The sequence below is a fragment of the Lentinus tigrinus genome (genome assembly GCF_003813185.1).
Source record: "Lentinus tigrinus ALCF2SS1-7 unplaced genomic scaffold L226scaffold_72, whole genome shotgun sequence".
Lineage (NCBI taxonomy): Eukaryota > Fungi > Basidiomycota > Agaricomycetes > Polyporales > Polyporaceae > Lentinus > Lentinus tigrinus.
Window position 1 is genome coordinate 1 of NW_027137981.1, and position 25,966 is coordinate 25,966.

At 55.8% G+C, this 25,966-nt stretch overlaps 11 protein-coding genes and 1 non-coding gene across 12 annotated transcripts; 4 read left to right on the forward strand and 8 right to left on the reverse strand.

Annotated features, from left to right (window-relative positions):
* Nucleotides 1–1,029: 1,029 nt before the first annotated feature.
* Nucleotides 1,030–4,207, forward strand: L226DRAFT_540974 (Pkinase-domain-containing protein). The gene is made up of 10 exons (XM_067681974.1): nucleotides 1,030–1,547; nucleotides 1,607–1,695; nucleotides 1,748–1,868; nucleotides 1,918–2,232; nucleotides 2,286–2,351; nucleotides 2,401–2,450; nucleotides 2,501–2,635; nucleotides 2,689–2,795; nucleotides 2,847–2,962; nucleotides 3,014–4,207. Exons 1-10 carry the CDS (start codon nucleotides 1,328–1,330, stop codon nucleotides 3,988–3,990), a joined length of 2,196 nt encoding a protein of 731 aa, XP_067528696.1. The 5' UTR covers nucleotides 1,030–1,327; the 3' UTR covers nucleotides 3,991–4,207.
* A 765-nt stretch (nucleotides 4,208–4,972) lies between these two features.
* L226DRAFT_617708 (uncharacterized protein) lies at nucleotides 4,973–7,520 on the reverse strand. The gene is made up of 14 exons (XM_067687074.1): nucleotides 7,505–7,520; nucleotides 7,231–7,420; nucleotides 7,108–7,176; nucleotides 6,921–7,041; nucleotides 6,734–6,847; nucleotides 6,604–6,667; nucleotides 6,456–6,548; nucleotides 6,246–6,402; nucleotides 5,984–6,190; nucleotides 5,861–5,917; nucleotides 5,588–5,788; nucleotides 5,413–5,529; nucleotides 5,243–5,360; nucleotides 4,973–5,178 (listed from the first exon to the last, which is right to left on the reverse strand). The coding sequence occupies exons 2-14, from the start codon at nucleotides 7,417–7,419 to the stop codon at nucleotides 5,111–5,113; spliced, it is 1,575 nt and encodes a 524-aa protein (XP_067528697.1). The 5' UTR covers nucleotide 7,420; nucleotides 7,505–7,520; the 3' UTR covers nucleotides 4,973–5,110.
* A 966-nt stretch (nucleotides 7,521–8,486) lies between these two features.
* On the reverse strand, nucleotides 8,487–10,101 carry L226DRAFT_540976 (polymerase III polypeptide H). Its single transcript, XM_067681975.1, has 7 exons — nucleotides 9,953–10,101; nucleotides 9,710–9,893; nucleotides 9,262–9,348; nucleotides 9,140–9,203; nucleotides 8,859–9,084; nucleotides 8,647–8,772; nucleotides 8,487–8,590 (listed from the first exon to the last, which is right to left on the reverse strand). The coding sequence occupies exons 1-6, from the start codon at nucleotides 9,974–9,976 to the stop codon at nucleotides 8,695–8,697; spliced, it is 663 nt and encodes a 220-aa protein (XP_067528698.1). The 5' UTR covers nucleotides 9,977–10,101; the 3' UTR covers nucleotides 8,487–8,590; nucleotides 8,647–8,694.
* Nucleotides 10,102–10,248: 147 nt separating this feature from the next.
* On the forward strand, nucleotides 10,249–11,837 carry L226DRAFT_540978 (mitochondrial carrier). The gene is made up of 4 exons (XM_067681976.1): nucleotides 10,249–10,381; nucleotides 10,443–10,622; nucleotides 10,867–11,395; nucleotides 11,460–11,837. The coding sequence occupies exons 2-4, from the start codon at nucleotides 10,453–10,455 to the stop codon at nucleotides 11,652–11,654; spliced, it is 894 nt and encodes a 297-aa protein (XP_067528699.1). The 5' UTR covers nucleotides 10,249–10,381; nucleotides 10,443–10,452; the 3' UTR covers nucleotides 11,655–11,837.
* A 474-nt stretch (nucleotides 11,838–12,311) lies between these two features.
* On the reverse strand, nucleotides 12,312–12,393 carry L226DRAFT_t290. The gene has a single exon. It is a non-coding gene; the product is annotated as a tRNA-Ile (tRNA).
* Nucleotides 12,394–12,515: 122 nt separating this feature from the next.
* L226DRAFT_617711 (uncharacterized protein) lies at nucleotides 12,516–14,761 on the forward strand. The gene is made up of 5 exons (XM_067687075.1): nucleotides 12,516–12,629; nucleotides 12,702–13,186; nucleotides 13,261–13,471; nucleotides 13,526–14,284; nucleotides 14,346–14,761. Exons 1-5 carry the CDS (start codon nucleotides 12,522–12,524, stop codon nucleotides 14,451–14,453), a joined length of 1,671 nt encoding a protein of 556 aa, XP_067528700.1. The 5' UTR covers nucleotides 12,516–12,521; the 3' UTR covers nucleotides 14,454–14,761.
* On the reverse strand, nucleotides 14,577–17,306 carry L226DRAFT_540980 (adenine nucleotide alpha hydrolases-like protein). The gene is made up of 6 exons (XM_067681977.1): nucleotides 17,148–17,306; nucleotides 16,824–17,037; nucleotides 16,732–16,772; nucleotides 16,321–16,677; nucleotides 15,550–15,691; nucleotides 14,577–15,480 (listed from the first exon to the last, which is right to left on the reverse strand). Exons 2-6 carry the CDS (start codon nucleotides 16,946–16,948, stop codon nucleotides 14,769–14,771), a joined length of 1,377 nt encoding a protein of 458 aa, XP_067528701.1. The 5' UTR covers nucleotides 16,949–17,037; nucleotides 17,148–17,306; the 3' UTR covers nucleotides 14,577–14,768.
* Nucleotides 17,307–17,725: 419 nt separating this feature from the next.
* On the reverse strand, nucleotides 17,726–18,461 carry L226DRAFT_617713 (uncharacterized protein). The gene is made up of 3 exons (XM_067687076.1): nucleotides 18,403–18,461; nucleotides 17,866–18,342; nucleotides 17,726–17,807 (listed from the first exon to the last, which is right to left on the reverse strand). The coding sequence occupies exons 1-2, from the start codon at nucleotides 18,451–18,453 to the stop codon at nucleotides 17,869–17,871; spliced, it is 525 nt and encodes a 174-aa protein (XP_067528702.1). The 5' UTR covers nucleotides 18,454–18,461; the 3' UTR covers nucleotides 17,726–17,807; nucleotides 17,866–17,868.
* Nucleotides 18,462–18,727: 266 nt separating this feature from the next.
* On the reverse strand, nucleotides 18,728–19,677 carry L226DRAFT_540982 (uncharacterized protein). Its single transcript, XM_067681978.1, has 5 exons — nucleotides 19,619–19,677; nucleotides 19,052–19,540; nucleotides 18,882–18,898; nucleotides 18,786–18,811; nucleotides 18,728–18,755 (listed from the first exon to the last, which is right to left on the reverse strand). Exons 1-2 carry the CDS (start codon nucleotides 19,667–19,669, stop codon nucleotides 19,055–19,057), a joined length of 537 nt encoding a protein of 178 aa, XP_067528703.1. The 5' UTR covers nucleotides 19,670–19,677; the 3' UTR covers nucleotides 18,728–18,755; nucleotides 18,786–18,811; nucleotides 18,882–18,898; nucleotides 19,052–19,054.
* A 723-nt stretch (nucleotides 19,678–20,400) lies between these two features.
* Nucleotides 20,401–22,109, reverse strand: L226DRAFT_473904 (uncharacterized protein; the record flags this gene model as incomplete). Its single annotated transcript, XM_067676547.1, has 2 exons — nucleotides 20,401–20,809; nucleotides 20,878–22,109. The coding sequence occupies 2 exons, from the start codon at nucleotides 22,107–22,109 to the stop codon at nucleotides 20,401–20,403; spliced, it is 1,641 nt and encodes a 546-aa protein (XP_067528704.1).
* An 817-nt stretch (nucleotides 22,110–22,926) lies between these two features.
* L226DRAFT_576654 (uncharacterized protein) lies at nucleotides 22,927–23,974 on the reverse strand (the record flags this gene model as incomplete). The annotated part of the gene is made up of 5 exons (XM_067685399.1): nucleotides 22,927–23,094; nucleotides 23,165–23,287; nucleotides 23,359–23,636; nucleotides 23,715–23,753; nucleotides 23,818–23,974. The coding sequence occupies 5 exons, from the start codon at nucleotides 23,972–23,974 to the stop codon at nucleotides 22,927–22,929; spliced, it is 765 nt and encodes a 254-aa protein (XP_067528705.1).
* Nucleotides 23,975–24,946: 972 nt separating this feature from the next.
* On the forward strand, nucleotides 24,947–25,951 carry L226DRAFT_576655 (uncharacterized protein; the record flags this gene model as incomplete). The annotated part of the gene is made up of 5 exons (XM_067685400.1): nucleotides 24,947–25,071; nucleotides 25,168–25,240; nucleotides 25,311–25,363; nucleotides 25,423–25,511; nucleotides 25,620–25,951. 5 exons carry the CDS (start codon nucleotides 24,947–24,949, stop codon nucleotides 25,949–25,951), a joined length of 672 nt encoding a protein of 223 aa, XP_067528706.1.
* Nucleotides 25,952–25,966: the final 15 nt, after the last annotated feature.

Genomic DNA, 25,966 nt, shown 5'->3' on the forward strand with positions numbered 1-25,966 from the left:
GATATATCCTGATGTATTCTAACGAGAGACGGTGATACATCGCCTGCTACCTCTACCTAGAGGTTGGTGATATATCACTATGCCAGGATCTTGTGTTCCATCACTCATACCCGTCGCTCTCATCTGTCTTGGCCAGTCCACGACAGCAGCATCGGTACTATCCCAAGGCCGGCATCACCGAAATCAATGCGCTCCTCGACGGCGCGGGGGAGCAGGCACAGAGCGCGGAGTCTACACACTAGTCGCGTTTGGAGCTTCCAACCCATTCGAGTTGCTCTACAGACAATATCCCTCTACGACGGCCATCTCATTCCCTATCATACACTATCAGTAGCTTCGAAATACGCCTGCTACGTCTTCTAGGAAGTCTTCACCTTGTTCTACCATGTCGTTGAGAGTGAAGTTCAATGTTCGGCGATGTCGCGTGATATTGTGAAGGTTTGATATGTTGTGTCTGAGAGACAGATGCTGCTTGACTTCTCCTCTACACTCTCCTCCCTCCGCACCAGGCAGCGAGGACCCATCAAATCTTTGCACTTCTTCAGCTACGATCCGTTCGTTTACCTTCGCCGCCGTCCAAACTATACTCGTGTTCGGGCCCGGGTTGCACTTCAAGTTCGGCGCGCATTAAGAAATCAACCGCTTACAGAACATTATATTGAGGTTGGGCAAGGCTTTGCTCCACCGAGTTGATATTTATGGTGTGGTTGGTCGAAGAGACCTCATCCTTAGGCTCGCCGACGACTCGGACGGCTGTAAGTGGCTGTGAACTTGGTTTGGGTGGCTGTGCTTCACACCTCATCCGCCAGCAGCCAACATTCGAGACGAGACGGTAGCGAACAGGGGCAAGATGGGCGTTGCAAGTTGTCTCATGGATGCCCTGAAGTCGTTCGACGAATATTACAGGGAGAAGACTGGGTGGGCGTAACTGAGGTGTCCGAGGCTCTTGAAAGACCCAGCTCCGACAAGCTCCGCCATAAATTTGGGACGCCCAAGATGCTTCCGAAACTGGAATCCGCCGCTGTTTCTCGAGCCGCGCCCACGCCGGACTCAGTTTTACGCTCATGCTGAATGAGCTCATACAGGTATCACAGCCTCCTCATATCTGATCTTCGAGTACTGCCATCCTACTACAGAGTCCTGCAATAGTCGCTGACCGGATACCCGACTTTGGCTCGGCGCTGTCAAAGCCTCGCTTAATGGTCCTTGTTCTTGAATGCGCCACCCATCCGCTTGAACACTTGTTGGTCGTTAGGACCTCTCACTCTACCCCGACCATCACTCTCCCCCGTTGACACTCCTACCTATCCTCCTTGATCCCTTGCTCATGGCCGACGGCGCTGTTACGCAACCTACTCAGGCTGCAACTCAGTTCGCTACGCAATTCGACGACGTCACGGACGAACTGGACATCTGGGGTTTCCTACTCCCTGCAAATTCCAATAACCCTCACATTGAGCGTATCAACTTTTTCAAGTGGCAGCCAAAGTACACCATTGGTCGTGGTCCGGGGAATGACATACGCTTCCGGCGGTGTTTGTTCGTTAGTCAGTAGGCACACATTGATGGCTGTTCGATGGTTTCTGACAAGCATCTCCTATCGTAGGTACCAAACACTGCACGATAGAGTGGGATGGCGACGAAACCTCCAAGTCTGCCGTAATCCTTACTGACACGTCAACGAATGGCACCTTTGTAAGGGTAGCCCCTGCTCACCGCATCCACGTCGCACTGATGACAGACCTAGATTGACGGCGTTCGAGTGGCTTCAGAACGTGGTGCAAGATGCAAAATTCTCACCGATGGGTGCGAGATCGCGTTCGGCACCTACGTGGGGAACGTAGAGTCTCGGGCGCTTGACGATTATCGTGAGCCATCCAGATACATGTGTTCCAACTGTGCTAACCCATGACATAGGCTTCATATTCCGTCATAGGGCATGTAAGGCACCCGCCGGGGGTCTGGACAAGCTCTACGACCTTCAGCACATGCTAGGAAGGGGGTCCTTCGGAACTGTGATGAAGGCGCTGCATCGTGAGGAAGGGAACTGGTATGCTGTGAAGATAATGCCAGCCAACAAACTCCGCAAGGCCGTTTCCGATCCCTCCGCGGATGCCGTCACACCCGATACGATACCAAACATATTGAAGAGGGAAATTGACATAATGCAGCGACTGGAGCATAAGAACATCTGCCAGTTTAAGGAAGTCTTCTATGAATCTCAGGGGATCAGTGAGCCGATTCAAAATGTGGTGTTGCTCACTTGCTCACTGGTCACATGAAAGGTATCGTCCTCGAGCTGGTCAAAGGGGGTGATCTTCTCGGATACCTGGAGAAGCGGAGAGAACTCCGTACGTTGTCTTTTCGTCCGCTTCAGCCGCTTGCTGATAAGTCTGACAGCGGAACCTGTTGCACAACGCCTGACTTACCAGATATGCGATGCTCTCGCTGTGAGTTTCCTCATACCCCTTCAACCCTAGCCTAACCTGACACATCGCAGTATGTTCACGGCCTCGGGATCGCTCACCGGGACCTAAAGCCTGAGAATATTCTCCTCACCGACGACAATCCGCCGGTAGTCAAAGTTGCCGATTTCGGCCTCGCCAAGGTCGTTGACACCATGACAGCTCTACACGTACGTCGACTCCCGCGTGCTCGTGTTGTACTAAGACCATACGGTGCATATAGACATTCTGCGGTACCCCTGTATACCTTGCGCCCGAGATCGTGAACGGGTCCGAAGGGTATGACCACGTGGTCGACAGCTGGAGCGTCGGTGTGATTGTCTGGGCAATGTGCGACTCCCTCCGCTTCATATCTCGTTACCCATACTAACCCACAAATAGGCTCACAATGAGCACGCCGTTCAACGTCAACCCCGAAGCCACAGACGTTGCCAGGCGTGTTCAGCATCACGCGATTGACTGGAACATGCTCGAGGACTACCACGTCAGCGAGGAAGGTAGATTCACAATACTACCCTCACACTTACTCCCGCTCACGGACTTCATAGGAAAGGACTTCATCCGGCGGCTCTTGGAGTACGACCCTAAGAAGCGTATGACGCTGACGGAGGCTCGCGAGCACCCGTGGTTGATCCATCTACACCATGCGCTGAACAGTGCGGCCCGGGGGACCAGCGAGCTGATCCTCGACTCCCAGTCGGAAGTCCCACATCAGATCATCATTACACCTCCATCTCGTTCGGAGTCGCAGTCGCTCTTACCTGACGCCTCCATGATGTCTGTCGTGTCGGACCGGATGGCACTCGACACGGCCAGCGTCGTCATGGAGGACTCGACCCGCGAAAAGACTCCTTCATTCGCCATGATAGACGACACCTCATCAAGCCAACCCCTCCACGATGGCGGGAGCAGTCAGTCCGACGGTCACCCCTCTCCTGCGCGACTGCAGCGCCGCGTGGACGTCATCCGGAACGCTCTGAGCATGGGAATCCAGCTACCAGCCCCTTCACAGGAAATGCAAGCGCGTGCTATGGCAGAGCATGCTGACCTCGTTGAGGCCGCCGAAGCGCCGCCTCCTGTACCCACAGCGGACGCCCACGTCGACAATGCGGGCAGTCCGGGTACAAGCAACCCCGCCCGTCGTGCTCGATTCAAGGCTGAGGCCTCCCGTACGAGCAAGCGCAAAGCCGCAGATCTGAGCTCTGAGCCGTCGCCACCACCGCCCGACGTAGCTGGAGCTGCTGGTGGCGCGGATACGGGCGTTGCGCCTCCCACCGATGTGGCTGCGCAGTTCGCAGAGTTTGTTGAGGCTGCTACGGGCAGTGCGCACAGCTTGTCGAGGAGGGGCCGTGGCGGGGCCAACGCGTCCCCAAAGCGCCCCCCGTCCAAGAAGGCGCGCACTCAGGCTGTGGCGTCGTCCGCGACTGACGATGAAGGGTCTGCTGCCCCTGTTGCGGCTCTGGAACGAAGACGGTCGAGCCGCTTAGCGTCCCCTACGAAGCCCAAGCCAAGCCGCAAGAGTTAAGCTCGCGCGCTCAGGCTCAGGCCGTTTTACAAACAACTGTCCCCGCTGTATCGGAACGGGGTGCTGTGGCTCTCAAGTCTTCACGCATCTTTAGTGTTTGTTTTTGTTATCTGTTATCTCGCTACTCGTTGTGCTCTGGTCGACGCGCTACGTATGTCTCGGACTTGTACATACCCCCACAGTACTAGACTTCACTGTTCACGTTCAACATGCAGCTCCGTCGGTTCCCTCGGTTTCGCAAGTAGTATTCAAGACAAGGGAAGCAAGATGCAACACAATGAAGATCAAATCGATGCATGAACTCGAAGCCTCGCCGACGCCACGGTACGCCCTTTCCCTATCTCCAAGCCTTTCTCATTCTCGGCTGCTCCTGTAGTAGAGAATCTCGTCCAGGACGAAGTCCGTACTGCCGTGAAGATCTGACTCGGAAGTTGTAATTCGAAGGCTTAAGCGTTCACGTTCAGGTCCGCATCCGGCACAAAGGGAACAAAGACACCCAGGCACAAGTGAGGATGTGCTCGCTCTCGGCATAGTCCATAACGTGCTATAACATGCTGCGCTTGAATGACTAACACATTATACTTTCGGCCGCGCGGACATATCTTGCAACATACTATGTAGGGACAAGGCCAGGGGAACGTCAATCAAGATCGATAGGAGGCCAGAACAGCGCTGCAACCCTCACTACCGTAGTCACCGCCAGCATGGAGAGGTTGATTACGAAGGGAGACTTACATTTTCGGAAGAGCTGGAACTTTACTTCCCGGATGTTGCCTTTCTAAAATCTACAGTTCGGGAAGCTTTCACTCCGCCATTACTGTCAGACGAAACAGAGATACTCAGAAAGATTCGCTGCGCTCTCCCCGCGAGTGGACGCGGCCGAAGGAGGGAAACTACTCGTGCGTGCGTAGCGGTCTGGAGGTTCAACCAATAAACAGTGTATAACATAGGACTACGACGCCAAACTACAGGTTACATGTATGGTCCAAACCGAACACAAACAAGGAGAGGAGGGAGTAATACGATATAGCAATAATACACCGAGAATAATTAATAAAGAGTGACGGGATGTCCGTGTCCATTTCGATCCAGAGCCAGTTCAGCGAAAGGACTTATCCGGTTAGAACTCGTCCATCCGCTTATGGTTTATCGAGGCATCATACTTGGGGCACAGCTCCTTCCAGGCCGCTGTGAAGTGCAACCACAAGGTTAGCAGAGGATCTTCCCTTAGAGCTCTGAGCGACCGACGTACCAGGCACCGGGTTGACAGCAGCGACATCGGGGGCGTCCTCCGCAAAGACAATGGCAAGACCAGCAACGAGATGGAAGTCGATGTGGCAGTGGAGGAACCACGGTCCGGGGTTGTCGGTCTGCAGGCAAGGTTAGTCCAAACCGTGGACCAGAAGACGCGGGCGGACTTACGACGAAGCGGATCGTGACATTGTCTCCCGCAAGGCCGATGCTGACGGTATCACGCCTGACGGGGTTCACGTAGTTGTACTCGGTGGTGCCTGCGCTGCGGACCACCGAGAAAGCATGCTAGAAAGTATGCGCATCAGCACGATGACGAGTGGGCCGTGCGGTGAAAGGAACTTGCCCCGTGGAGATGGAACGGGTGCTGTTCGTTGACGACGCCTCCCGGGATTGAGACTTCGATGACTGAGTTCAACGGAAGGTTGTACACGCTACCGGGTGGCAGGAGCGTCTGCGCCTTGAGATTGCCGCTCAGGATTTGCAACATGACGGGAATAGTAGGCGGGATGAAGGGCGCGCCGTTGATGAAGAACTCCGTCCCGTTCTAACGCAATGTGTGAGCATATTTAGCTCATGCCGCATTCGTACGCATCAAGTTTGGAGGGGATTGACTTACGAAAGAGAGGTTCAAGTTGAGATTTACATCTGCACCGCCCGGATGCGGCTTGCCCGGCTGTTTTCAAGGACTGGATGAGCATCTATACTTCTTGATGTGTATGGAAGGCCGCGTCATGCTCACCGCCGCCGGGCTTTCCAAGGGGTGAAGATCAGTCTCTTTAAGCGGAGCTACGCTGGCAGTCTGATTGGTGGTAGGCTCCTTGTTCGGGGCACCGTGGTACCGCAAGATAGCAGAGTTGATGCCGTTCGCAAAACCGGTCTGTTTTGCACTGCCATTGTCGGGATTGGCGCGGATCCAATAGTTGCCAACGGGCTGCTTGGCTTCAAGCTACGGAAGGTACTTTGAGCGGGATTCACGTCGCGTGCACTACCACATAACTCACGATAAAGGAGTACCGCTGGGCAACGAAGATCTGCAAAGAGTCGACAGTCACAGGGTGGGTGTTCTGCCCATCCGCTTCGATGATTGTTATATCGTGGCCATCGATGCTGAAGAGGTAGTTCGGGGCGCATGCTACGTTGACAAGTCGGAAACGGTAGCTGCAAGATGAGCAGTCAGCTGCTGCTAGGCTGATGGGAGCACCATCACACACCGCTTGCCATATTCTACGTTGATAACCGCAAGAGGAGACAGCGGACCGCCCGGAAACCGGCCGAGTCCGTTTATCACGGTGCTGTCCTCCATCCTGTACGACCCCCTATTAGCATGGAGCATGAATGCAGTGTAAGCGCGAAACGTACGCAGGAACGGGGACCTGTGCAGCAGGAAGATGATACCAGTCGCCGAGGGTGATGACAGTGCTCTCTACACAGCATACCAGTATCAACACTCTGAGCCTTCCACGCCTGGAGAACCTCAAGATGGACTAACCGTCGTCAACGTCATAAAGGTGTTTGTACGGATCGTTAGGATCGTAGATGACGAGCGGACCCCGCAGGCCGTCGCAATACTGCGTCGAGATGTGGCTGTGGTACCAGAAGGTGCCTGGGCAAATGAACGATTGTGAGCCGTTGCCGAGTATTGAGAGGTGCATCCAATGCTGCACGTAAGTACTCACCCGCTTGGCCTGCAGCGTGGAAGTTGTAAAGGAAGGAGTCGCCCGTGATGATGGGGCACTGAGTGACGAATGCAGGGCCGTCCGCCCAGGCGGTCGTGTGCTGGAACAAGCCGTGCCAGTGCTGAAGATGCGCAAAACGGTGCTGTCAAGATGGGCGTATTGGCAGAAGCAGGATGCAACTACGCACAATGCTAGTGGGTGTCACCAATGTCTCGTTCTTGAGCTGGTCGATCACGTTGATGCGGAAGTTGTCTCCCTGTATTCATGGACGTTAGTGCAAGTGCGAATGGTAATTACTTGTAAGACAGACCTTCTTGCCGACAATGAGAGGGCCGGGAAACTGCCCTGCCGCAAGGACGGTATCGCGGGTGAAGCCGTCAGGAGCGATGACCTTGTTGACAATGGGTAGATTGGCAACAGGGCCGATCGCACCCAACGCCCTTCCGAATAGCCCGAGGGCGATAAGGGCAACGCTTGTACGAAGTCGCATGTATGGCATGCTGGAGTAGGAAAAGAAGGAGTGTGAGAGTAGGTCGTCTTCAGTCACAGCTACTGAAGTGCAGGTCGAGAGAGCGGCGGCGCACCTTTATATACATCGCGAGGTATGCGGCGATGTCCAGTTGGCGGGCTGTACTCGTACCCTCTCCATGTGCAACACGACTGGGAAGGCCGACTCGTAACCGCACAAGGGGCGATGCGTCGGCCGGATACCTGCCAAGGCCTGAGACAGCAACTCATGGTGACTCGGTCGACGTATCAGTGCGACACCAGCGGAAAGTAGCGCGTACAACGGTGGCGGCGAAGGGCGTCCCGCTTGAATAAACCGGCTTGCGCTCCCGTACGCAGTCCTGGCTATGTTTCATTGAGGTAGACTCCTGCCTGATCCACATATGATCGGACCTGGATGCTGAATGAGCCGCTGGGTACCCTGAACAATGCACAATGGAGAGACCTACTCGAGATCGTGAGGTGCTTCGCCAGCACCCCCTACTTCCGCATTGTGGCGTTCGCAGAAGGCGCACACCAACGCGAGTCAACTTAAGATAGGCTTTAGGAAAGCTAAAGGACCAGCAGGAGCTCTCATGAGCCCAAAACCACACTAGACCATACAAAGTGACAGAGAACGACAGTCGCAGGTTGCACAGCTGGACCCTTACATGGCGGATTACTAAGTGGGTGTATCTGCGGAGCTTTCAGGCAGAGAGGACGCCGCGTGCCATCTGTACCACTGCCTTCATGTCTCGGACATGAAGTCCTTTCCAATTGTTACAGCCTGAGGGACTTGTGCGCGACGGGCCTGTCCAGGTGCGAGTGTCACTGGCAAGACGTCATAGTCAGCGGTCAAATCTGTATGCGGTTCCGTGGCTCATTGGCGTCCCGACAGCTGCGGTCATATTCAGGCACTGCAGGGGACTATGGCGGGTGCAGGCGGGCAGTCAGTCTTTCAACTGCCTTTCAGCCACGAACTGAAAATAGTTGGAGCTTACCATAACCGTTGCTCAACTTTCCACGGTACGCACCTGATTCACCGCGCTCGGAGAGGCAGGCACAAGCGTAATGGATGATACACCGCATATTCGGCGGTACGGCGGAAGTTGCATCCGTAAGTGGAGAGGAACGAAACCTTGAGCTTGTACTCTACAATCATATGCCTAAAGATATCGCCCAGCCTAGACGACCGCCCGCCTTCAGCACAAAAGAGGCTCGGATGAATGAACTTACGCACCATCTCTCCGTGACATCGCCCATATGTACACGTCCATAGCGGGACGCCTCAGCCCTCGTCCATCGTTTCAACTCCGGCGTTCCTCCACCACGAAGTCGGACCTAAGCCTTGTTCCGACATTGAACACTAAAACAGCGCAATGTATCAGTGCGCCCGAACAGCCAGAAGTAACTGCGGTAGCAGCGGGAATGGAGGTAGGGGGAAATACGCACCACGATGGTGTAGGGCGGTCGGCGGTGCTCCCGTGCTTGTTGCACGCCCTCATGGGCCTTGGGCGGACCTGGCTCGTCGTCATGAAACTCATCCGACTCCACACGGACTCTGACCACGTCGCCCGCGTCGATGTACATCCGGTCTGTCAAGGCCGAGTCTAAGAGTTCATGTGAAGATGTTGCCTCCGAGCCCGGCAGCCAGAAGTGCGCGCGCTCTTTTGAATCACTGTGGTGAAGGTTCAGTCAATACACAGCGGAACATCTCGTAGCTTTACACTCACAATGCACTGGGCTCTGGTAGATACACCAGTGGCACGTAAATGTCGTCGAAAAAACCGACAGTCACTGTTCATCGGAACCCATGAAACATGACTGCAAAGCAAGGGGAGAATGCAAGACGTACGGCGAACTCCATCCTCATCCGAAGACTTGACTCTTGCAAGGATTACCTCCGACGCGAAAGGCCTAAAGATCACCATGCGGAATATGACTGCGTGAGGTTGTTAGTAAGTCGTAGTACCTTAATGCAAGCGATCGCTATCGCTTCGCAACCAACTGACACGTAGTGAGGCTGAGAGATGCAGGCGGATAGCCTAGCTCGATTCATAGCTCTTCCAATCGGTAAGTCGGTAGTTCACCGTGTCGCCAAGCCACTGCGCGGCACGGCCGTCAGAAGAGTGAACTGCAGTTCGCATCTACATTTGTAACGCATTGACTGTGGACGATATGTATCGCCGAGAGATCTGGACACGCACTCGTAGCGGAAATACTGCGACTGCAGCATGAAGACCTCAAGCCTCGCAGCGAACGCCATTGTCCGGTTCTCATAACAGCAAGTCTCACTCACCAACCTTTGTACCACAAACAACCATCGCCATATCTCACTTTCCCCTCCCCTACCTCCGCGAGGTCGAAAACACACACGCAGAGTCCGACATCATGCAGAACCCGGTTCGCGTATTTCTTGTTCAAGTCGTTCGTAATGGCCTGTTCTGGTGGGAGTCCGAACTGTGATGGTTGTACGGCCACGGTGTCCTAGGTATCGTCCAGGTAAGAGAGACATTACTCCGCCAGACGATTTCACTGGACAAGACCTTGATGATGGATAATTGGAACATTAGCCGCAGTTCGTTGACGTGGCGTCCTCCTGATATTGAGAAGATAGCGATTCTTCGTTACAAGCAAGAAGCGTTGTATATCGATAACAGGTGGTAGCAGGACGAGATGAGCAAGACGGAGAGCAGGAGGAGGAGCAGTAGGATGCAAGCTCGAGGCCAGGATCATTCTGAGTATGAGCGTCTATCTAATCTTATCTGTGTAACTTTCAAAACTTCAGTAGGTCATCGCTGCTGAGTAGCAGCCGAGTTTTGTCGACTTGTCCCCGCCGATCACCACCACCTCCCTCTCCCCGAGTCCTTCTCTCCCGTACTCGACATGGCTGATACTGCACTTCGTCCAGTTGAGAGCCCATCAAAAAGAAGCTGGTTGCCAGCCCAGTCCTGGCGTCACTTCGTTGCTGGCGGGTAAGCACTACTCCACGTACGGGTCGGTCGGACGTGTCTAACATATGTTGGGTTCATCTAGGTTGGGAGGGATGTGCGGCGCGATAGTAACCAGCCCGTTTGATGTGGTTAAGACGCGGTTGCAGTCCGACCTCTTCCGCGCGAAGCATGGTCACGTCGCGATCGAGGGCAATGGTGTAGCTGCTGTCGCTGTCCGGAGAAACCTGCTTTGGCACTTCGTCGAGACTGCACACATCATTCGGTACGTGTTCTCGTTTCTGCAACTACTACTTGTGCCCATAGTTGTGCGGCAAGCACACAAAGCTGGAACGCGGATGATCGTCACTAGGTGGAGCGCGTCGTCACCTTCGTCGCCTTGTTTGCTCCAGTACGCTCGCCGCTCGCTTGCCCGCAGGCCAAAGAGCATGTTGCCGCAAACTAGGGCTGTCCCCGCCATCCATTCGTCCATATGCAATGTCGGGACAGCAGTGCTGACATCATCGCAGAGATATCTACCGCGAAGAGTCCCCCCGAGCACTCTTCAAGGGACTTGGACCGACTCTCGTCGGCGTCGTCCCTGCGCGGTCCCTCATCTTTTTCACCTACGGCAACGGAAAGCAGGTCATCGCGGAGCACTTCAACCACGGACAAGAAAGTTCCTGGGTCCACCTCACCGCCGCAGCCTGCGCGGGTATCGTGACTGGCACCGTGACGAACCCCATCTGGGTCGTCAAGACGCGGCTCCAACTCGACGCGCACAAGCCCGCGATCTCCGGGGCGCACTCGTTCTTGGGGGGTTCGGTCCCGACGATCAAGAAGATCCTGCGAGAGGAGGGCGTGCGTGGGCTCTACAAGGGCTTGACCGCGAGCTATCTGGGCGTAACGGAGACTACGATACAGTGGGTGCTGTATGAGCGCCTCAAGCGATTGACGGCAGGGACGCAGGGGAAGGGAGGGCCGATGGAGTGGCTGGGTATGGTTGGGAGCGCAGGCGCGGCGAAGTGCGTCGCGACGTTGATTACATACCCTCATGAGGTGCGTCCCTGTCCTCCTTATCATGTCTCTCGTGTCCCCGGACTGATGGACGTGATACGTGCAGGTCCTGCGAACAAGACTGCGACAACCATTGGTCAATGGCAAAGTCAAGTACACGGGCCTGTGGCAGACACTACGTCTCGTCGTCGCGGAAGAGGGCGCTCGCTCGTTATATGGCGGCCTCAGCGCACACCTTATGCGTGTCATCCCGAACGCTGCTGTCATGTTCTTCATCTATGAAGCTGCGCTTCGGATATGAGGGGGCCTTCTTGTGGACATTTCGGCTCCATCTCCCACCGCCTTATGCTCTCTATTCATGCTATCGACTACACTGTATCACGGTATAATGGCCCACCACCACTCACTACAGGCATACCTTACATCACATATGTATCATACACTACAACGGATGCTCTGGTTAGTATGCAAATAGACTAATGGTTGAGTTTTGTCCTGAGCTACAGGACGTTAAGAGATCGAGAGGTTGCTTCATTGGTTGTCTCTGAAGTCCCTTGAACAGCAGGCATGGTCGCTTTACATCGCGAGCTCATGATCCCCAATGACCTTGCAAGTTGCCGAGCCTTACAGTACTGAGACACCGTTCGCACCTCTGAGGACCTGATAGCCGCCTCGCTAAGGCGAGTAGCTACACGGTACTATACCGCGACCCATCGGCTCGGATGTTGCTACATCTGGCTTCAATGTTGCTTGAGCCGTCTGTACATCTTCGTCCGCGTGGACACAGCGACGCAGGCTTTCATATGTAGAAAGTCTCTAGCCTCGCTGCTTCTATCAATCAGTATGTCTTCAACTACCGTATGCCCATGCAATGCATCTGGCGATCCTTCGCACCTCATGATCAGAACATGCCTCAAGGTCGGAAGAGTCAAAAAAGTAGACAAACAAAAGACAAAATTGGCCAACGCCGGGATCGAACCGACGACCTTGGCGTAACCTTATTATTAGCACCACGCTCTAACCAACTGAGCTAGTCGGCCATGGGTCCACGGTTACTTGTTAATATATAATAGCAGCCATTGTTATGACTGGCAGTGCAACTCTTCAAGCAGGTTCCAGTATAAATAGTACTTACTTACACGGTACCTACCAGTTGATATCCCTGCACATGCTGTCTTCACCCGCTCAGAGGCTTTGCTTTGCTTTGCTTCCAACAGATGTCATAAGATGCATCTTCACGCATTGTGAACTGCGCGACCTGCTGACTCTCAGCCTTGTGCGTAGGATAAGCCGATGACTGCGGCTTTCTGTCATTGTCATGAACCTCATTCCATGCTCGATTTTCCAGGTTTGCCGTCTTCTCAGAGACGCGCTGGAGTCAAGTGCCTATCTCGTGCAATACAAAGTCCTTCTCGCCGTCCACGGGCTCATAGATGTACCATCACACCACCAGGACAAGCTCTCCCTGTTGGTGAAACATCACTCCCGCTTGGTCGACGGAGTATGCTCAAGCACAGGGAGTCGTTACATCTCCAAAGCCGGAGTATATCACCTGACAGCCATGCGCAACCCTCTCGAACCTACTGTACCCGATAGTGACCACTGGCGACTCTCGCTTGCCTTTGGCGGAACGATATCATACACCATTATCAAGGCCCTTGACGGTGTCATCGATGTCTACGATCCTGCACCCTTTCCAGACCATCACACTGTGAGCCACTGGCGTGTTCCGATCGCATATTTTCCTGGAGTGAAAACCTGGGTTGTATCCGTGGACACGACGCAGGATCTGCTGCTTGTCGCTCGAGGGCAGCCATATGGAGAAACAGACTGGTAAGAGTCCGAAGCAACCTGGATCCTCGTCCTGACTGGATAAGCCATCTCACACTCTCCCATGCATATTACAGGGACGTCACAGTGCATGTCCGGTCCTTGAAGCGACCAGACGCCCCGCATCCTCGAGCCCGTTCACGTTCGTTGTACGCAGCTCCGTCGGGACTCAAGTGCTACGGCATGTCCAAGATACAGATCCATGAACAATTCGTTATATGGAGTCTTCGCACGTTGGAAAGCGTACAAGTTGAGGTATGGAACTGGTGTACGGGCGATAAGATATGGGTATGTCGGCGTACCCTGAATCGCTTTGTGAGCCTGCACTGAAATGACACTTAGGGACGCCAGTTCGATGAAACGGTCACATACACATTGCTAGATGCCGCCCATATCCTGATGGCATCTGCCCATTGGGACGAGCTGCGCGTGTATCGCTTCGATCCACCCGATGAGGCAGCGGACGGTATCCTCAGACTCGGTTTTCCGTTCGAAGACCGGTGCAACCCCCATATACAACAGTCGAGCATCCCCGCACCCCCTCCGAACGCGCCCTTCTGGCCCGATCCGGAGCTGCGGGTCCTCATGATCGTATACTGGTTCATGCGCCGCGGGACACCGCCGGGAGGCGCGCTCTTGATACCATACACGACGTTCCGCAGGCTGCTTCGCCCCGAACCCACCACCGGCGAACCTACTTACACACCGCCCCTTCGAATTCCCTGGGAGCAGTGGGGAGCCCAAGGCAGCGTGGTCTTGCAGGAGCCGGCCGACGAACGGGTCGTCCTCCTCCACTCCTACCCGTACGGGTCCCGGGTCTCGTTCCATACAGCCGACCAGCCGGGGGGCAGGTTGGGGCCTAACTGGTGGAAGCACACGGATATTGTGACCTTCGACCTCAATCCGTACGGAGACAAGTACGCGCACAACCCGTATGTTGCGTGCCCGCCTCGGCCCGCCCAGTGGTCCGCTGAGCAGCTGAAGACGTGGATAAGAGACTCGGCGACCCCTCTTTCCGCCTCAAGCTTTGCCAGACATGAGGAAAGTCCCACTCTTTACAGCCCGAGCATTATCGCCCATTCTTACGGGTTCACGGAGTTTGTATGTGCACTCGAAATCTTCACGTGGAGTTGTAATATTGACGCTGCGCCCGGCTTCCCAGTTCCCACCAAGTTATGGCCAATTGCCCTCCGGCGTCCAAGAGATCGGTTTCAGGACGCACTTCTTTGGACAAGATGGGTCTGAGGCAATCGAGGACGCTGCAGACTGACACTGATGTCGCTGGGTCATCCACCCATCCTTCGAATGATGGCGGCGCTCTGGCCGGGTGCGCAATAGCTCGCTATCTGCACCGATCTCGAGTTCTTAGCTCCGACTGGCAAAAGCGAACTGCCTTCCCCGCGACCCTTCCGAACGTGTCAAGGGACGTAGCATACATACATATACTCATACAGATACATCCAAGAATCGCCCGAGTCTACACAGCCAATTAATGTCTGGTCTGCACTTTGCAAACTGTACTCCGCACCCCGCAATCTACAAGCCCAACACGAACATTAAAATCCACACCACACCAACCTGACCCTCACGTTCTCGCCGGGGCAGGCACGACCCCCGACGCCCTCCCCGCCCGCTCCAAGCTGCCATCCGCAAGCTCATACGCCGGCCGGTACTTGGGCGCACACGTGCACTCTCCGCTCTCTCCCTTTTCCTCCGACACGTCCTGCTGTGGCAGCGCTGAAGGCTCGCCCTGGCACATCTCCGCCGAGCGGTGCAGCACCTCCAGCTTCCCTATCCCGTCGCACGTGCGCACCTCCGTGACGTGTCCATGCCCATTGACATTGGCATTGGGAAGCGATGCGGCTGGGGGTTGTGGGGACGGTGGGAGCGGGTGCGCCTCCCCGACGCACAGCTGCCCAGGCACGCGCGTGAGGTCGACGAGCATCGAGCGGTGTGGGAGCGGTTCGCGCGCGGATGGGCTGAGTGGAGTTGGTGGTATGGGTTGTGATGGGGATGGCTCCCCGACGCAGAGCGCTGCGGTTGGGTTGCCGTTGAGGATGACGAAGTTATCTGGGAGCGGCTGCATTTTCGATGATGGGGTGGTTGTGGAGGGGGATGAGCCGTTCAGTTTAGGAGCCCCGTTCGCTTTGGATGGGCCTGCGGGTGCAGACGCGGTGCCGTTCAGTCGAGGAGACGGAGACGGAGACGGAGACGAAGCTTTTCCGCAGGTGCACGGCGAAGGTGCACGCAGGGCGGGGTTTGGGAATGTGTTGTAGGTCGAGCCAAGGGAAGTATACCTGCGCACATCGCACGTCAGCTCGCTGTTCGACGCCTGCGGATACAGAAATTGTATCCGTTCGACTCACCCCTCGTTGTAGAGATTGCAATAAGGCACGTCAAACCGCTTCAAGTACGCCCACACGTCCGCGTACGACCAGTTGATGATCGGGTTCACCCGCACGAAGCGCGGCCAGCCAGGGTCTGTCGGGTTGCGGAAGCTGAGTTTCGCTGCAAGGGGTAAGGCGGGAGGGAAAGGACGGATGGTGAGTACAGGTATATGCGGGCTTCACAAGAGAGGAGTATATATGCACGCGCCGAACGAGGGGGTCAAAGTTAACGTTAGCAGCCGTCGGAGTCTGCGGTAGGCGGATATAGTACACGAAGCAGCACGGCTTGCTGACGGGAGGGAATCACCTGAGGTGACGTAACTCCTGCTTCGACGCTTACGCCACAGAAACCGCAGGGACGGTGCAGCGACTTCAACGCACTGACATTGTAGCGGCAATTTGCCCAATCGAGTGCACGAATAATAACACGAGAGTGGAGAATGCTCAATGTATGCGCGAGCGGATATGACTTGCCTCAAGCTCCTCAGCATCCCCGCGCCAACCGACGTTCTCATGACTAGGGTGTCGCAGCGGCGAGGTATGACCGCCTGAGCGGCAGAGCCTTCGACAATCCCGGCAGATCGGAGGTGACGCGCGCAGCCATGGCCTCACGCATACATCCGTGGACTGTGGTAGTGTCAAGCTGTCAAGGACGACGTAGGGAGACGCAGAGTCGGACTGAACGATGAACGACATGACCGCGTGACGCGCAAGAACAAGGACAGACGGAACTCAAAAGCATACACTCACCTCCGTGCGGGTCGCTCCTCCTCGTTCCAATCAGAATCGCCTCTACCTGCGGGAACCGCGCCTTGTACATCTCCAACGCCAGACGCATACCCTCTCCGCCCTTCACATGCTTCGGCCGCTCCAGGATGGGCGCCGCGGCGGCGCCCGGGGTCGGCACGCTCTCCACAGGCAGCGGGTCGGCCGGGGGTGGAGAGTGGAAGAGGTCGAGGTGGTACGCAGAGGCGGCGTCGTCGATGAACTCTTCGAGCTGCGGGAAGGGGGATGGGACGGGGATGTAAACAGCTGCGAGCGGTTGGGGTTGTGAGGAGGATGTGCGCCTTCCGAGGCTTGCGGCGACGAGGTGGAGGAGGACCGTGCCTTGTGTGAGTTAGCGTATCTCGGCGGAGAGAAGAAGGCGAACGCGCTACGCACAGTCCTTGCCTCCGTTGAAGCTCAGCGATACATGCTCTTGGCTGTAGAAACGATCAGGGCGAAGCAGGCAACACTGAGCATAGCTGACGCACCCCCACGTCTCAAACGCCTCGTCAATGACCTCCAGAGCCTCCTTCACCGGCGCCGCGAGCGGGTCGTCCGTCTGTGCCAACGCGTACACGTCCTGGGCTATCGCAGCGTAGTCGGCCTGCCGCATCTTCTTCTCTCGTTGCGGTAGATGCGTGCGAGATGAGCGTAGAAGGAGAGCGACGTCAGATGAGGAGCTTGTGAGTGCTGTGGGATACGCTGTCCAGTCACACACAGATAAACAATGTCAGTCAGAACTTCTCGGGAGCTCCGGTCGTGGACGGCCCTGCCGCTGCACACTCTCACGAGTGCCGCGGCCAGCTACGCACCTTCCTAGTCCTCAGTGCGATTGTGTGTGCGTCGTCGAGGAGAGCGAGAAGAGCACAAGGCAAGCAGCTGGACTCTGGAGAGGGAAGTATATGACTGGAGAAATTGGGTGAAATCACGATGATCGAGGCTCAAGCGCGTCGAGGACGACGATGAGTTCATCCCGACCTTGCCGATGTTCTGCCGCCATGCGTGGCCTTCCCGATTAGTCGTAAAGTCACGAGAGTCACAGTGCACGTGATTGTGCGTTACTAATCGTCACGCGTCTATGGACGCGTCAGGACGCGTCCCACCCCTCTGTGGCACGGCGGGCATTGACAGGTTTTTGGCAGGGGAAAAGTCATGAAAAAGGCGCGTCACGACGACGCCTGTTCCTAAATTGGTCACGTGTGGGGAGAAAAGCCATGGAAAAGGTTACCTTTTCATCCACTTTTCCTTGATTTGGCACGTGGAAGGGAAAAGTTGTCGTGGTGTCGCGCCTTTTCCTCGACTTTTCCTTGGCGGAGAATCTGGCAATGCCCGCCGTGTGGACGCGCCGTCTAGTAATCATGTGTGTCGAGGGCGCAGGTGGTTGATTACTGTGCGCATTGGAGATGCAAGGATATCATCATACATGAGTATGCCCTAGGGACAACGTGCAAGAGATTCTGTGAGTGGGCCGACTTGAAGGCAATGAGTACGAGCACGTAATGCACAAACGGCCAGCAGCTGCAGACCCACCATTTAGATGAACATTGCAATCTCGAACCATTCCGGCCGGCAGCCCAACGCTTTGGCGAGCTTCTCCACCTTCCTCGCCGACATCCTGTTCACGTACGCCTCCCACTCCAACGGGAACAAGGCCAACAGTGGCGCCTGCTTGCGCTGCGTAATGAAGGGCATGGCCTTCTTATGTCGGCGACGGATAACGGCGAGGTGTACCCTCAAAGACTCGTCACGGTCGCGAACGAGGGCACGGAGGTAGTTCAACCCGTATTGATACTGGAGGGACTCGTCGGCGTTCGCGAGCTCCGGGTTTACTTTGACCCCATACTTTTCGATCGACCCGTTGCCCACGTAAAATCCGTAGTAGTAGATTCCGGTGGATCGGGGTGTATCGTATTCTTCCTTTGGTGGCAGGGGTTTGCAGTTGACCCGCACGGGTGGAGTCTTCGCCGTCTTGCGAGGTGCTTTGGCGGGGATATCAGTTTCATCCAGCTGTCGCAGTTCATAGGTGGGTTAGCACGAACGCTTAGTATGTACAGAACAGAGTCCTACAGAGAGAGCTTTGCTGTCAGCAGCGAGCTCGGGGTTTGCCTCGTACATCATGGTGGCGGTTGTGACTCACGAGGTGACAACCGAAGCGGGTCTCTATGCCGCGAACATGCTGTAGTGTCGGCTAGCGGGCACGGTCGGCCACTTCGGAACCTGGCATCATGGTCCTGGTAGCCGGTAAACGGTTTGTGCGCAGTCAGTACTAACACGTACTTCTTCAGTGCTGCCACTGGCACTCAAGACAATTCGATACACGATCTCGCCTTTTGACTTACAAGAGAGGAGCGTCCACTGCAACATTGACGCATGTAGCAAACGAAGGTACGTTGAGATGCAAGGATATCATTACATGAGTACGGAAAGCGATAATCCAACGGGGACAAGCGGGGACAACGTGCGAGAGATACTTTGACAAGGAAGCGACGATGATGGTTCGATACGACGACGCGAATGCATGAAACGGAATTCAAAAGAGAACGGTGGTGAGCTTCGGGGGCCGCGCGCCAGAACTGACATGGAACATCAGTGAGACCACGTGGCTGGCAGGAGGCGGGCGGAGGAGCGCGAAGGATGGAGTATGGGGATGCAAGCTATGGCCAGGGTCGAAGGATGAGCACGTAAACACACCAACGACCAGCAGTGGCAGACGCACCATCTAGATGAACATCGCAATCTCGAACCATTCCGGCCGGCACCCCAGGGCCTCAGCCAGCTTCTCCACCTTCCTCGCCGACATCCTGTTCACGTACGCCTCCCACTCCAACGGGAACAAAGCCAAAAACGGCGCCTGCTTGCGCTGCGTAATGAAGGGCATGGCCTTCTTATGTCGGCGACGGATAACGGCGAGGTGTACCCTCAAAGACTCGTCACGGTCGCCTACGAGGGCACGGAGGTAGTCCAACCCGTATTGATACTGGAGGGATATGTCGGCGTTCGCGAGCTCAGGGTTTACTTTGACCCCATACTTTTCGATCGACCCATTACCCACGTAAAATCCGTAGTAGTAGATTCCGGTGGAGCGGGGTGTATCGTATTCTTCCTTTGGTGGCAGGGGTTTGCAGTTGACCCGTACGGGCGGAGTCTTCGCCGTCTTGCGAGGTGCTTTAGCGTCGTGCTCACTGGGGATGTCAGTTTCATCCAGCTGTCACAGTTCGTACAAGGGTTGGCGCAAGGGTAAGCACGAGAATCAATGCTCGGAATCTGAGAATCAGAATCGTACAGAAAGTCCTTGCATATCTGCAGCGAGCTGGGGGTTTGCCTCGTACATCATGGTGGTGGTCGCGAGTGAAGTGACCGTAGCGCGTCTATATTCCACGTTGCGCTCTAGTGGCTCATCTTACACTTACGTCTTGTTGAGGTCTGACAGTACGACTGTCACGGACATGGAAAGCCCTGCAGGCTCGCTGGCGTGGTGATGCAAGACATTACATTTGAAGAGGAAGTTGTCCTGATCCAATCCATGACCCCATCCCCCCCTGCTCGACCCGAAGGGTTGTGCTGTGCTACTCACCGGCGAAATACATTCACGTCTTCGTCTTGATCAACCCCGCCATGAGGTCGAAGCTATTTCCATCCGGCTGAAGGTCGATGAACTCTGCTCCATAGCTGCCCGTGTTCCCATCCGGCTCCGGCAGCGTGCGCAGGAGGCCATGGTCGGGCGTGATCCCGACGATGCGCACCTTGCGCGCGGGCGTGACAGTCGTGAGCACGACGAGTTGGTCCCTATCGCGGGTCGTATCAGCTCGCACAATGGGTACAACTAAAAGAGCAGACGAAACGTACGAATGAAGCCAGCGGTCGAGGTACAGGTCCATGAAGGGCGCGAACGAGCCGCGCTCGCGCACGAACTCGGTCCACATGCGCTCGAAGCGCGCCATTATCGCCGCAAGGGTGCGCTCCATCGTGGGCGGGGTGCTTCCCTCTGGGAGGAGTTGTGCCAGAGATGTGATGGGCGGCGGGTTGAGCACGTTCAAGCCGCATCCTACGTCCCAAGTCTGCGCGTCAGGCACTTCCCCTATACAGCCTGAGAGCTGCGGGAGACGCACCGACTACCAACTCGACCTTGCCGGAGCCGAAGCTCGTGTTGACCAGAATCCCTCCGATCTTCTTCTTCTCGCCGTCCCGCGCGATCGCGTAGATGTCGTTCGGCCATTTGATGCGTACCCGAGCACCCTCCGCGGCGAGCACCTGCTCCGAGCGACACGCCTCTGCGACGGCGAGCGCGAAGAGGTACTGTACGAAGACGATCTTCTGAGCGGGGAGCGCGCTGAGCGGTACGCGGAGTAGTAGGGAGAACTGCAGGCACCCAGGCGGAGAGAGCCAGACGTTGCCGCCGCGACCACGTCCGGTGAGTTGCGCGGAGGCCAGCGAGAGGAACGGCGTCTGGAGGGTGCTGAGAAGACGCATGTTCCTGAACAGATGAATGCCAGCAGGGATATGATCAATGGTTATGTGCGTAATTGAAAGAGAAACACGCACTTGTCGAGTATTGTCTGCGTACTCGTCACAACCTCGCCATAAAGTAGTGCCTCGCCAACGCCCCATTCGTTCTGCGGGTAGGTCTCAGGACACCCATGTTCCTTCCGAGTCTTCGAGAGAGCATCGTAATATGTCGCAATGTCGAACTTCGGAGTGAGCACATGCGGCGGAAGAGATCCGTGCTCTCCTTCGCCTGCGTACACGACGATGTGCTTCGGGTTCCAAGTCGCAGGGTCTTCGCTACTTTTCGCAGCGACCTCACGCGTCTCGGCGAAAACGCGGGCGGCGGACGAGGACGGGTGCACGAGGAAGGTGTCGTTGCTGTCCTTCAGCTCAAACGGCTTCGTATCGGCAAGGGAAGGTATCTGCAGTGCCCGGAGGATAGACGAGACGACGCCCGGGCGCCATGGAGCTGCGCTGAGGATCTGTGGCGTCGGACGTGCACGAGTTTGGGTCTCGCTCGCCTGCGAGGGCACGGTGAGCCCAAGATTCGAGAGGGTCCCCTTGAGGAGGCTGATGCGTGCCTGATCCTTCTCGTCTCCGGAGAGAGGGGATTCGAGGTGCAGGCTCCAGATCGCGGTGCTTCCTCGCCCAATGTGGGCCTGAATCCCAACAGGGGACTCTGCGTCCGTCCGGAGGCGAGCGATGATCTTGATGTTGCCGCCCTGAGATACATCGGAGAGGTCGATCTCACCTGCGCGGCCTACTCCCTCGATGTGCGTGCCGTCGTCAAGCGTAAGCTGCACATCCGCCGTTGACTCCTCGTCGGACTCGGCGCGAGGAATGGGTGTGAGCGAGAACGATACTCGTGACTCGGGGTCCTCGATTGTCAACTTTGATTGAGGCTGGCTGCTTGACAGATCGAGGCCCGAGATGCTGACACCCGCCATTTGCGCAGACAGTGACAGGGAAGTGTTGGCTCTGCGCGGCTGCGCGCGCGCGGGAGTTCCGAGAGAAAGCAGTCGTCCGCCGCTAGCGACGTAGTTCTGGATCTCGTTGGCGGCTGCAGCGTTCAATGGAGCAACACCATTTCCGGATGATGGGCTTTTCGAAGATAGGAGCGATGGGAGGACCAGTAGAGCGCAGGACGCAGACCAAGGATGGGCTGAGAGAGCCGGGGACGTTACGGGTTGGACAGCATAGTTCGGGATAAGGAGCGAGCGGAGGGAGGCGAGTGCGTTTGTGTGGGAGATAGGGGAGACGTCCGACCCGGTATAGACGAGTACGTTCATCTTGTTCCGGGACTTCGCAAGCACGGGCCTGATCAAGGAGCGGGAGAACCGATTTATTTGACGGAGGAGAGCAGTGACGACCAGTCTGCTTTCAATTCGCAGAAGTAACAGGATGACGCTCCCGTTGTAGGTACAATTGCCGACTCGGCGCGTTGAGCTTCAAGTTGGTCGGGCTCAGCCTAGGATCGATTGTTAGAGTCTGAATGGAATGTCTCATTATCGATTCGATCACGAACTAATAGCACGTCCTCACCTTGCCTGTGCAACGCCCGGTGCTCGTTTTGTCAGTCAGCTTATCCTGGAGAAGTGTCTAAGTACAAGATCAACGCGAATCATATCAGCGATCGATTGTGCACATCGTATTAGACATTGTGCTTACCAAACTTATGTATGCAGCTCTTCAAATTGGCAGCCATTTCAGATGATAACGTGAGCCAAAGATATGGGAGGGATAGTTGCCTTGCATGAGGAAGGGTGGTTAGTACTTACATGGGCGTAGCAGAGCAGAAGCAGGAGACGTCATTGGCGCCGTGGGAAAGTCAGCTTCAGTACATAGTTCGTCGACGTCCCCTCTCGATAGAGTTCGACTATGCGAAGCACACTCATCACACTCTTGACTACAGTATCCACGTATTCAATATTCTGCGTTCAGTTCAAGTCTTCGAAACGGGTATAACGTGATGTTCGAGAAATTTGCTGTAACCTTCTGTGGCTGATGGGACACGAGACAGAGTACGGTCGAATCGAAGCACGATCACAGTCGAGGACGGAAAAACAGCACAGGCAAGTGATACAAAAGTCGTCTTACAGCCCGCTCTCACTTAAACCTCATCTCAATCTCCGGGAACCAGTACACCCGCCCATTCCCCGCAGGCAGCGTCCGCCGCAACGCAGTGACCCACAACGCCTCGATAGTGCTCGGCTCCTTGGCCCATTCTTTCCACAGCGGATCATCAAGTTCCCATAGATGAGCCAGGTCCCCGCTCTGTCCTCGTTCACGCGCGTCAGTATGGGACTGACGAAATATCAAATTCGAGCAAACACAGAGGACGCACCAGTTGCTTCGACCACTCGTACTGCTTGTGAATGATGGTGGCCAGCATGACGCCTAGTGTCACCCGCTCCCACCTGTTCGGCATCGTCCTCGTCGGCCGTATGTGATTCTCCTCCCCAGGAAACTGCCACCGCGCACATCAGCGCCCCACAATCTCCCATGAACCCAGCCCCAATCGCTCATAGATAAACTCACCACAGCACGGTCCACGAACTGCATCGGGGCGAACAGCAGCTCGTCCGCGAGCTCGACCGTCTCGTTGATCGCCACTATCCTCCTGTCGGCGTTGTGCAGCTTGTTCGTGAGCTGGAAGCCCACGTCCCCCGTGTGCTTATTTCTGATCTCGATACGGCATTCCGGGTCGACGTCGAGCGGGAGCGGGATGGTGACACGGTCGACTTTGCGCGGGGTGTCGCGGTGCCGGGCCGCGAGCACGTCTGATGGCCGGGAACCGAGGTACGCGAGGAAGTCCTCTGTGGTTAAGTGCCCCCACATCGAGGGCGTCAGTCAGTCAGAGTCTCCCGTTAGATCGCAGCGCTTCGGCTACTTACCCCATTCCAGTTGGACATAATTCTGATATGCGACGGTGTCTGTGGACAAGAACAAGTGAGTGAGCCAAATGTGTGGTGTCGGCGGCAATAGTGAATGCTGCACCTTGGAGTGCCGAGTACCGCGAGATGCTCTGGTATTGTTGTTGTTCCTCTTCTTCGCGGTGGGCGTTGGGAGAAAGAGGCATTGATGTAGCGTTGTGTGTGCCAGCCCACTCCTCGGCACCGCGACCATCTTCAGACAAGTTGTTTTCCCAGAGCATCGGGCTTGACCTCGGGTCGGGTTGTTGGTGAGTTGCGGGGCGGGCTTGCTCGAAAGCGTCTTCCTTTGTCCAGTGAACCCTCATATACCTCTTACGCACGAGGTAGGGTCGTGGTATGGGCCCGGGAATCGCTTAGATACGATTCTGGCCTTGTCGTAACCCTCGAGGCTCATAGACGCCCTCTGGCGTTGTCTTCATGGTGCTGCCCTTGTACCGCCCTTGTTCAGTGTTTGGAAAAGCTTCGAACTCATATATCGATCCTAGTTACCGCTACACGCGTGAAGGTATAAGCAGTAATCAGCAGGACGATCGGGATCGTAACTTGCAAAGAGCTACAAGTGTGAGCACGGGCACATGCGCTGAACATGAGGGATTCATACCATGACGTAGATAGCATCACAGTGCCTCTGGTACAATCCGGATGTACTTGTCCGAGATACGTTCGATGCACCTATGAGTGCTCCCTCATAGCAGCTCATAGCACAAACACTCCTGCGGACTGAGGAGCCATGCGCTTGGACGCGTCTTGCTGCGCAGTCAGGATCTACTTGTACGGCTCAGAACCTATGCGCAAAAACACCGTAAGATGAGATATATAGAACAGACCTGCTTTAGTCTGCAAGCGCGGCTCGATGCGACTTCTGCTGGTAATTCGCTCGCTCATTCCGGACAGTATTACTGAGTCACTGGCTGCTTTTTCTGCTGCTTTACGCACCTTACTCAGACAGTCGAAGGATTTACGATCAGAGTAGAAAGAGATAGTACAACCTGAATAGGTCCTAAGTACCTGCGTAGAACATGATGGAGGAGGACAAGTCAAGGAAGCGCTGGGACTGCGTCTCAAGTCAACCTCAAGACGTCACCACCATCCTCTAGTCCTCCCGCACTTGCTTTCGCCCCAATTGCTCACCGTCGCTCCTTCAGACTGTTCCCATACACTCACCGTCTCTCATTCACGAGTTTATTTTCCTCATGTCGACGTCTCCAATCCGTAAACAACATCAGGAGCGTGATGCGCCCGCCGACGAGCGTGAGGACGACCTACTCGCGGACTACTTTGAAAGGAGCGCGTCGGCAGTGAGGAATGTCTTCGGTCGGTGCGTGTACCATCTTTTACTTTGGATGGGGAGAGGATGGGAAAGATGGGACGCGACAACAGTAGCCCGGGGCGTTGCACTGACCTCGGATTGCAGGTTTGAAGGAGACGTCGCGCGGCCTCTAATCAGCTACCTCTTGGTCTCGTTCCGCGAGCGGCCTATCACCTCGGTACGAAATTGCACACTCTTTCTTCTCTGCTTCTAAAACTCGCTGCATTCTGATGTATGTGCTTTCCCAGACCTTCGTTGCGACTTACGTCGCGTTGAGCGCACTCCCCGTGCTCTCCTTCTTGTGCGTGCGCACTCACCCGCATATATGCGCCTCGCGTGTCTGACAGAGACATCCGACAGAGGGTTCTCCATATTCATCTTTGCAACGTTCACCTTCCTCGCGCTTGGCGTCGCCATCCTCTGCGCATCCTCCGTAGTCGGCTTCGTCGGTGAGTCTCCCCCATTCCCCATTCCTCGTCTTCCCTCCTCCCACCGTGTCCCTGCTTCCCGCATTCACGTGCCCGCGCATACACTCAACTCTTATAATGCACACGCAGGATTCTGGCTCTTCTGCATACTCCTTGTTTTCCTCCTCGTCGCCTTCATCCTCACCCTCAGCGTCCTCATAACCTTCATCCTTGTCCGCTTCCTCCTCCACGCGCGCCAAGACGGCCCGCGCGCGGCGCTCTCCGAGCTCGCGGATGATGCGCGGACGCAGTATGCTCTTGCCCGCGGACGCCCGCCAGGACTGGGACCAGAACACGACGACACCTCTGTGAAGGAGGAGCCAGAGAGCGAGGCGGACTCTGTGGTCGTCGTCGTACCTCAGACACAGGATTCCGGGCCTGAGGTTGGAGCTCTAGAGATGCCTGTGGACGCACCTGCGTAATCGCTCGCAGGCAGC

What these genes read in the sequence shown, in the direction of transcription:
- L226DRAFT_540974 (XM_067681974.1), top strand. Translation starts at nt 1,328, where the DNA reads ATGGCCGACGGCGCTGTTACGCAACCTACTCAGGCTGCAACTCAGTTC. An exon ending in TCGGGCGCTTGACGATTATC is followed by an intron (nt 1,869 to 1,917) that starts GTGAGCCATCCA and finishes CCCATGACATAG; the next exon opens with GCTTCATATTCCGTCATAGG. An exon ending in GGAGAAGCGGAGAGAACTCC is followed by an intron (nt 2,352 to 2,400) that starts GTACGTTGTCTT and finishes TAAGTCTGACAG; the next exon opens with CGGAACCTGTTGCACAACGC.
- L226DRAFT_617708 (XM_067687074.1), bottom strand. Translation starts at nt 7,419, where the DNA reads ATGCCATACATGCGACTTCGTACAAGCGTTGCCCTTATCGCCCTCGGG. An exon ending in CTCTCATTGTCGGCAAGAAG is followed by an intron (nt 7,177 to 7,230) that starts GTCTGTCTTACA and finishes CCATGAATACAG; the next exon opens with GGAGACAACTTCCGCATCAA. An exon ending in TCAACTTGAACCTCTCTTTC is followed by an intron (nt 5,789 to 5,860) that starts GTAAGTCAATCC and finishes ACATTGCGTTAG; the next exon opens with AACGGGACGGAGTTCTTCAT.
- L226DRAFT_540976 (XM_067681975.1), bottom strand. Translation starts at nt 9,976, where the DNA reads ATGTTCCAATTATCCATCATCAAG. An exon ending in TGGTTGTTTGTGGTACAAAG is followed by an intron (nt 9,349 to 9,709) that starts GTTGGTGAGTGA and finishes AACCTCACGCAG; the next exon opens with TCATATTCCGCATGGTGATC. An exon ending in GACCGCCCTACACCATCGTG is followed by an intron (nt 8,773 to 8,858) that starts GTGCGTATTTCC and finishes GCGCTGTTTTAG; the next exon opens with TGTTCAATGTCGGAACAAGG.
- L226DRAFT_540978 (XM_067681976.1), top strand. Translation starts at nt 10,453, where the DNA reads ATGTGCGGCGCGATAGTAACCAGCCCGTTTGATGTGGTTAAGACGCGG. An exon ending in GAGACTGCACACATCATTCG is followed by an intron (nt 10,623 to 10,866) that starts GTACGTGTTCTC and finishes ACATCATCGCAG; the next exon opens with AGATATCTACCGCGAAGAGT. An exon ending in TGATTACATACCCTCATGAG is followed by an intron (nt 11,396 to 11,459) that starts GTGCGTCCCTGT and finishes TGATACGTGCAG; the next exon opens with GTCCTGCGAACAAGACTGCG.
- L226DRAFT_617711 (XM_067687075.1), top strand. Translation starts at nt 12,522, where the DNA reads ATGCTGTCTTCACCCGCTCAGAGGCTTTGCTTTGCTTTGCTTCCAACA. An exon ending in GTACGGGCGATAAGATATGG is followed by an intron (nt 13,472 to 13,525) that starts GTATGTCGGCGT and finishes AATGACACTTAG; the next exon opens with GGACGCCAGTTCGATGAAAC. An exon ending in CTTACGGGTTCACGGAGTTT is followed by an intron (nt 14,285 to 14,345) that starts GTATGTGCACTC and finishes CCGGCTTCCCAG; the next exon opens with TTCCCACCAAGTTATGGCCA.
- L226DRAFT_540980 (XM_067681977.1), bottom strand. Translation starts at nt 16,948, where the DNA reads ATGCGGCAGGCCGACTACGCTGCGATAGCCCAGGACGTGTACGCGTTG. An exon ending in GAGGCGTTTGAGACGTGGGG is followed by an intron (nt 16,773 to 16,823) that starts GTGCGTCAGCTA and finishes TCGTTTCTACAG; the next exon opens with CCAAGAGCATGTATCGCTGA. An exon ending in GAGGAGCGACCCGCACGGAG is followed by an intron (nt 15,692 to 16,320) that starts GTGAGTGTATGC and finishes TACCCCTTGCAG; the next exon opens with CGAAACTCAGCTTCCGCAAC.
- L226DRAFT_617713 (XM_067687076.1), bottom strand. Translation starts at nt 18,453, where the DNA reads ATGATGTACGAGGCAAACCCCGAGCTCGCTGCTGACAGCAAAGCTCTC. An exon ending in CTGACAGCAAAGCTCTCTCT is followed by an intron (nt 18,343 to 18,402) that starts GTAGGACTCTGT and finishes GAACTGCGACAG; the next exon opens with CTGGATGAAACTGATATCCC.
- L226DRAFT_540982 (XM_067681978.1), bottom strand. Translation starts at nt 19,669, where the DNA reads ATGATGTACGAGGCAAACCCCCAGCTCGCTGCAGATATGCAAGGACTT. An exon ending in CAGATATGCAAGGACTTTCT is followed by an intron (nt 19,541 to 19,618) that starts GTACGATTCTGA and finishes GAACTGTGACAG; the next exon opens with CTGGATGAAACTGACATCCC.